The sequence below is a fragment of the Enhydra lutris genome, unplaced genomic scaffold (genome assembly GCF_002288905.1).
Source record: "Enhydra lutris kenyoni isolate GAN:26980312 unplaced genomic scaffold, ASM228890v2 scaffoldscaffold16, whole genome shotgun sequence".
Classification (NCBI taxonomy): Eukaryota; Metazoa; Chordata; class Mammalia; order Carnivora; family Mustelidae; genus Enhydra; species Enhydra lutris.
Genome location: NW_019154100.1, coordinates 10,009,063 through 10,017,199, shown reverse-complemented (window position 1 = coordinate 10,017,199; position 8,137 = coordinate 10,009,063). Strand labels below are relative to the sequence as shown.

Genomic DNA, 8,137 nt, shown 5'->3' with positions numbered 1-8,137 from the left:
AAAATAGTAATATTGATTTATGTACAGGATTAAGAAAACTAAAATATTTTTGTTAAAAGTTCATGAACAGGGGCACCTGGGTGGCTCAGTGGGTTAAAGCCTCTACCTTCAGCTCAGGTCAGGTCATGATCCCAGGGTTCTGGGATTGAGCCCCACATAGGGCTCTCTGCTTAGTGGGAAGCCTGCTTCCTCCTCTCTCTCTGCCTGCCTCTCTGCCTACTTGTGATCTCTGTTTGTCAAATAAATAAATAAAATCTAAAAAAAAAAAAAGGTTCATGAACAGTAGCCCTTACTAAATTTTGGGATGATGGGGATCTTTCTAGAGCTAGATATTCATGTGATTTCTTCCAAATCCCTCCAGTCCTATTGAACCAGGACTAGTGATCTTAACCATTTTCAATGTTATTCCCTAAAGTTCACATATAAGTGGAAATTTCATATTTTTGTGGTCTTGCACCAACTATATACTTAAATATTTGCCTCACAAAGAATTAATAACTTGCATTCAAATATGAAGGTAAAGAACACTATTTTTTTCTGGATCTGAAAATAACATACTGGTTTATTTTAACTCACATTTATTTAAATATAACAATTATTTTAGACAAATGAAAATTTAAGCATATTTATAACATGGTAGACATAAAATATAAATGAAATGTATTTTAGACAGTTTAACAAATATATTAGACAAATTGATGACATAACATTTAGCTTCAAGGTACATTAACATGGGTATTAAGAAGGATGTTTTCACAAAAACTGCTAAAAAATGTTCACATTTGTGTTAGTAATAGGTCACATTTCCTAGACTGATGTTTTATGAAAACTGTGTAAAGATTTAATGTAATCATTCACTTCATGTGGTATCATTATTTGTAAATGAAGCACATTTTTGTAATATGGCATTTTTATCAAGACAGTGCTTCTAAATAATATGGCATTTTTATCAAGACAATGCTACATTTATTAAACATTCATAACACATTAAAACTTGAATGATTCACGTACCTTTATGCACAGTGTTTAGTTTCACTATGGCACTCTATCTTTGTGAAAAATATACTTACAGTTTGGCACAGAATCAATTAAACTGTATGGCTCCTGATCAAAACAAATGTGATTTAAATTTTCCATGGCATGGAAAATACTCTATTACAATTTTCTTCTTCCCTTTACCATTTACTGACCAATGGCAGTTCTTTACTGCTTTAGTTGGAGTAAATAATGGATAGCCAAGAACTAAAAGTCATAGGTGTTTTGCCTACACTCTAATTGGAAATGACTCGATTTCAGCTTTTCTAGCAGCAAAACATTTCCATCTGTATTGTGGCCAACAAATTTCTAAATAAGGGTGTTATCAGCAATAATATGTATCATCATGAGATGTTTTTCTTTAGGAGGCAGAGAGGTTGAAAGGAAACGTGGATCTCTTCATAAAGTGGGAACATATGTGGGAAGGGAAGCAAATGCCAACTGAAGCAGAAAGAGGGGAAGTTCTTTGGAAAGCCGGTGAGGGCACGCGCTCCAGAGTAGCAGCGAGGCAGAAAACAAAGGCAGGCACATGGGAACCATTCAAGAGGGAAAGGGCTGCGGTGGGTTTGGGGCAACTGAAATGTATCACATGTATCACTCCAAACAAGCAGCATCCAGAGGAGGGATAGCATTCGTGGATCAGCACACGGCCGCTGCTTTTCAGGGAAAGTTTTACATTTCCCTCTCGGTGTCTAAATAGGAACTGAAGAAATTAAGCTAACTGGCAACATTTCTTTTTTTCCTGAATCCATTCATAAACATTGTGGAAGAAGAAAGCGAATAACATTAATTCAAGCTTCCTCCAAATCAGAGAAGAGAAATCACATGCATTCTAAGCACAGACTTTGGAGTTGTGGTAACTAAGAAAAGTGCCACAGCTCTTTGTCACAGTTCTCCCAAGATAAACTTGAAGTGTTCTGTTTTGAGAGAGATTCCTTTTGGAAGGAATCTGCTCCTTTCATAAAACCTTGATAGCCTAATTTTTAAATTTATTATCTGGTGGAAAGGAAGCAGAGCTTAAGTCCCAACTTTTATACAAATATACTTTATTCTAAAAAACAGCATAATAAATATAATGTTTGCTTTATGATCCTTGCTTTTCTGAGGACCTTTAAGCAATGAAATGGCAAAGAATATCAAACAGGTAAAAGAAAACAGGCAAACTTTTGTTTAAAGCTGTTATGATGCAAATAGACATAAATATTACAAATCACAGAGAACTGAATTTTCAAGACTGAAATCGTACCAGAACCGTGATAAATTTTCGCTGACGTCATAGGAGAGTAAGTGGTCTGGAAGGTCACTGATGGTGCCCTGCACGGCCAGCACGTGGGGGGCCAAGGTGAAGGGTACATCGTTCAGCAGTTCAGCCATTAATGAGTTGTTTTCCAAAGTCTGGCCTGCCTTATTTTCCATCTCGGGGCCTGCTACTGTCACACTGGATGAGTTTTCTTTGCCAGTCTAAAAATACATATATATTTAAGTCATTTAATAACTCGTGGACTTTGAGGTTTAGTCATGGTAAACGTGGCGTTAATATAGCAAAATGATTAAGAAATGTGGAATATATATATATTCCCAGATTAGAATGCTGTCTAGTAGGCTTTGAAATGAATCTTAAACCCTACTCTTACTCACACTGATCAAGCATGGCCCCCCTTGAATACAGATTGGCATTCTTGCTATTTCCCTAGCCCAGATAACATCTGAGAGTCTGGCTCACAAATCTGATCGATGCTTTCAGGCTCTACAGCATGCCCAGCTGCCCTGCAAAATCTTGTATCAAAACAGTCCAGGGGCGCCTGGGTGGCTCAGTGGGTTAAGCCGCTGCCTTCGGCTCAGGTCATGATCTCGGGGTCCTGGGATCGAGCCCCGCATCGGGCTCTCTGCTCAGCGGGGAGCCTGCTTCCTCCTCTCTCTCTGCCTGCCTCTCTGCCTGCTTGTGATCTCTCTCTGTCAAATAAATAAATAAAATCTTTAAAAAACAACAACAACAACAACAACAACAACAAAAAACAGTTCAAAGTGACCTTGCCCGCTTCAGAGAGAATATGGGGCAGAATGTCTGGGATGTTATTTGGCATTTCCTGTTTGTATCCTTGCTGTTTCATAGGCATATGTTTTATCCCCAACTAGACTCCAGGGTACTTGAGGGCAAGAAATCTATTTGACATTTCTTTGTATTCTCCACCTGGCATGACTTACCTTGCAAAGTTTGTACGTGTGCATGTATATCCTCCACCTTGTATGCCCTAAAACATACTCGAACATTGACCTCCAATGTGAACCTAAGTATTGACTGATGGCCTGCTTTCGCTGGAACTAGCATGTTACATTGCCCAAGGTATTCAAATAAGAACCGATCTATCTTATTCAATTTCTTTAAGACTGGTATACCTTACATGTAGTACTTTACCAAAAGACATGCACTGGGGCACGGGGGGCGGTGTGTTCATAGCACTCTATGTAAGCCCTAAACTGGAAATGACCTAAGTAGCCACCACAGGAGAACGGATATAAAATTGAAGTGTATTTACAAAAATGAGGACCAATGACCTGCTGCTCCAAACAGCCGAAACCTATCTCAAACCAGGTTAGGCAAAACTTGACTCCCCCACCCCTCAACCCGGTCTCATGCAGAATAAAACTGTGGAATCTTTACAGAGGCCCATAGGGCCCTTCCTGATCTGGCCCCAGGGTCCTTCTCTGGCAGTATCCCCAGCTAGTCCATCCTGGCTCTCTCCTCTCTAGTTCCACAGCCTCCTGCTATTGTTTGTGCACACCGAGCCCGCTTTGGCTTGGGCCTTTTCTCTCCAGTCCCTGCCCAGGTGCTCCTTCTCTCACACCCTTCTCAAGGAAGCCCTTCTTGACCACCTTATTTAAACTGTGTCCTGGCCCTCACCTCCCGCACTCCTGAACTCTGTCTCCCGAGCCTGCCTTTTCCTCTCCATAGCCCTCAGGACCTTGTTCTATGGTATATAAGTTATTGTGATACCACCCCTTGGAAGCTTAAGGAGTTTCACTTCCCATGTTCAAAGCTGTATCCCCAGTGCCCAGATCAGTGCCCAGTTCTCAATAACTCTGTTGTTGAATGGATGAAAGCAGACACGATTTTTGCCTGCATGGGGCTCATAATTTTAAGCGCTGATAAATTCCTTCTAAGTCTAGAGGAAAATGGTTTTCTGTGTAAGAAACAGCAATTTTGTAAAACTTGTTATTGAAATGGAAAATGCATACAGAAAAGGGTACATCATAAGAGCACAGCCTGCTAAATTTTAACCAACCAAACAGCTGTGAGCAACCAGCACTCAGATCAAGAAATAGAAGTGACCAGCTCTCCCAGAGGCCCACCAGGTGCTTTCATTCTCAAGCAGCTCCTTGTCCCTCAGTCACCATCCTGATTTCTAATAGTCTGTGCTGTTATTTTGTATTTTAAGTGAAGTCATAATACAGTATGAACTCTTTTCTGGCTTCTTTCACTTAACATTTTATGTATGAGATTCATCCATGTTGTTGATGTAAACTTTAAGAAATTTTTGAAGAACATATTGTTGTAGGGGAGATAAATTCTGACTGATGTCAAAAGAATTTCTTTGGCTGCTGTGTTGACTATAGACGTGGAGGGTACTGTGCCCAGGGAAGGAGGCCGGAAGACCAGCTGGGAATGAGAAATGACTGTGGGTTAGGTGGTGATACTATGGGTGAGAGAGAATGGTTGGATTATGGATCGACCAAGGAGAAAGCCAGTAGGATTTGCTGATGGTAGGGATGTGGGGTGCGAGAGCAAGAGCAGAGTCGAGGATGAATCCAAAGTCATTGGCTTGGCAATTAAGGATGGAGTCTCCACTCTCCATTTACAGGGATGGGAAAAGTGTGTCAGTGGGAAGTGCATGTGGCAGGAAGATGAGATGTTTTGGATGTTCCAAGTGCCTTATAGACATCCAAGTGGAGCTGTTAGTAGGTAGGGGGATCTCGTAGGAGTCTGGAGCTGGGGGACATCTCGAGGAGAAAATCTGCTTGGTGCTGTGTTTAAAAGATGATGGGAGGTGGGGGGCACCTGGGTGGCTTGTTCAGTTTGGCAACCGACTCTGTTGGGCTCAGCTCATGATCTCAGAGTCATGGGATCGAGTCCCGTGTTGGGCTCCACACTTGAGTGGGGAGTCTGCTTCTCTGCCTCTGCCCCTCACCCTGCTTGCACATGTACTCTCTCTAAAATAAATAAATTCAAAAAAAATGATGGGAGGAAGGCAAGTGAAGACAAATATGAGAACAGACAACGTTTCTAGACATGGTGCTACAGATGGGAAAAAGACATATGGACCAGTGGCTGCAAAGCGCTGTGGGGTCAAGAGAGGTTTCTCTAGATTTTTCTTTTGCTGCATGATTTGAGAGAAAGGACATAACAACATAGCTGTTGTTATGCTAATCAGAAGCTCTAGAAAGGAAAACTCCATGGAGATTTTGTAGGAGAGGAACTGCGCTCTTCACAAGGCATCCCCAGCACCTAGAACAGAGGCCTTCAAGAAATAGTTGTTTAGTAAATGACTTTGAATTAACCAAACACATCCCTAGCAAGAGTTATCTTAACTTCATGTGAAAATAAAACACCAGAGAACTTTCTTAGGACTGCAGCTAGAACAATGTAACTGTACCCTGCTATGACAAAGCTTATTAGAAACATCCATACGTGTAGTGGACAGAACTTGCCTCCTGAAACCTGAGTGAGACTTAAATACTAAGGATCCCTGGGTCAGATGAGAGCACAGGTATCAGTGAGCAACGATGCCACCATTCCAGCCTCTTTGGAGGCTATCACCTAGCTATCGCTGCTTTCCTCAAGATGACCTACGTGCTGAGGCTTTGTTTACCTTGGAGCAGCACGAGAGTGTTTACAGGACAGATTCTGGAGCCACACTGCTTAGGTGCAAACCCGAGGTCTCCTGCTTATTGTCTTGGGCAAGTTATTTAACTCCCCCATATCTCAGTTTCCTTAGCTGCATAATGAGATCAATAATAGTACCTATTTCACAGGCTTGCTATGAAGATTAAGAAAATGATATTCATAAGTAAGTAGACTAATGCTTAGCGCATGTTAAAGTGAGTGACTAAATCACAACTTTAGGAATGGCCAATGCCACTTGGCTTTAGATAAAGTTTAGGATTCACCCATCTCTCTCTCTTTTTTTAGGATTCTATTTATTTGTTTGAGAGAGAGTGAGAAAATGTACAAGCGGAGAGGAGGGCAGGGGGAGAGAGAGAACCCCAAGCAGACTCTGTGCTGAGTATACAGCTTGATGCAGGGCTCCATGTGGGGCTCGATCTCATGACCCTGAGATCATGATCCAAGCCGAAATTGAGAGTCAGATGCCCAACTGACTGAGCCACTCAGGTGCCCCTCTTTTGTTTCTGATATTCACTGATGGGTCAATCCTTTTTTATATCTTGCCTTCTCTTTTGATCTCAGGCACAAATGTTCCCCAGATCTATCCGTTAGTAGCATCCCCTGCTTGAACTTTCTTCTCTTTCTTGTGTACAGAATGTTCTCTAATATCAATTGCCAAATCATCGCCTTTCTTAAAAGCATTCTTGTTTTTGTTCCCCACTAACAAGGAGGTGTGTTACCCGTACTGCTTTGCTTTTGAAACCCCCAACTTCTAAGGTTTAACTCTCCGGCTGACTGCGTCTTGGATAATAAAGGAGTAGAGAGACATGTGGTTCCTTGTCCAAGTTCTCCTGATAAAACTGCTGTATTATTTCACTTCTCTGTGAGTGATGAGGGATAGAAAAAAAATCATGAGAAGGAAAAGGAGGACGGGAGCAATGGCATATACTGGGCCCTTCCTTTGTGTCAGTCTCTGAGCTATTTAAATGGTCTCACTCATTTAAGTCCTACCACAGTTTTGTGGGGTATGTACCAGTATTAGTCCCACCTTAAAAACAAGAGGGCATGGAAGCATACAAAGGTGAAGGAAGTTGTCGCAGGTTACATGGTTAGTCTGTAGTAACACCGGGAATCCCACCTGGTGACCTTTAGTGCTCCACATTTGAAGACCCCACACACCACAGCTTTGGACAGACTGGGCAACTGAATGAACAAAGCCCTGAAAACATAGGGGACGGTATTACAAAATAGGATAGGTGCCAACATAGCGTATCTTGGCTTACTTTTGAAGGAAAAAAGACTCTACTACCTTTTACCATTAGCAAGAAAGGACCGAAAAAAATCACTAAGGTGAGAGATCTTAGACTGAAGGACAGAAAAGCAACTGTAATTTATGAATCATTTATCCCCAGAAATGAATCTACCAGTAGTCTGGATAAACCGCAGGGAAACACTGGGGTCAGTGAAACAAGATGGTCTCTAAGTTGACCATGGTTGAAATGGAGAGGTAGAAGGTACACAGGCATGTGCTACAGTATTCTTTCTACCTTTGCTTTGAACTGTCCAAAATAAAAAGTTCCCAGAAATTAACTTAAAAATACCATGGAAAAAGTGTTCCACCAAACGCCTCCTAGAAGGCTCTGAATTTCAGCTGTGCGGGGCGTATTACTCCAACATCTATCTCTTAACAGTTGGCCCGAGTGCAACATCCCCGTCTCCAAGGAGGCTGCCTGCCCTCTTGGCAGCAGGGTGAGCGCCATGATGCAGCTGCCGCCGGCATGCTGAGAGAGAGCTGGAAGGGGGGGATTCTAAGGCAAAACAAGAGTAAGTCACAAAGAACATGTGAGTCAAAATTCAAGGACCCCACACCCGCGACTCTGATCACGCAGCCGAGCTTGGCAGCCTGTGGAAGCAGAGGTGGGGGCTGAGGGCCCAAACAGGTGCACGAGTTCCCCGGCAAAGAGCAGCCCTCTCTCTTACACACACAGTCTTTCAATTTTTTTCATTTGCATAATAAAATGGGTCTTTAAAGAGAAGAATGAGTATGTTAGCCACAATGGAGCACAAAGAAAAGAATCAATTAACCTTACGGTTAATAGCCAAATTTTAAAAAATTACTTCAAATATTACGTTCATAAAGCATATTCGTTATTTTTGTGATTAATCCTGTTGACAGAAGGGCTGCTATGACAATGTTCTTGAATGTAAGTTCCTTTGTAT

General features: G+C 41.9%; 1 protein-coding gene across 1 annotated transcript in view; it reads right to left on the bottom strand.

Moving 5' to 3' along the window:
• Window positions 1-561: 561 nt before the first annotated feature.
• Window positions 562-8,137, bottom strand: part of LOC111147184 (UBAP1-MVB12-associated (UMA) domain containing 1) — a 220,304-nt gene continuing 212,728 nt past the window's right edge. The window contains exon 4 of the mRNA XM_022503075.1: window positions 562-2,496. Within this exon, the coding sequence (XP_022358783.1) occupies window positions 2,239-2,496 (258 nt within the window). The 3' untranslated portion in view covers window positions 562-2,238. The remainder of the gene's footprint in view (window positions 2,497-8,137) is intronic.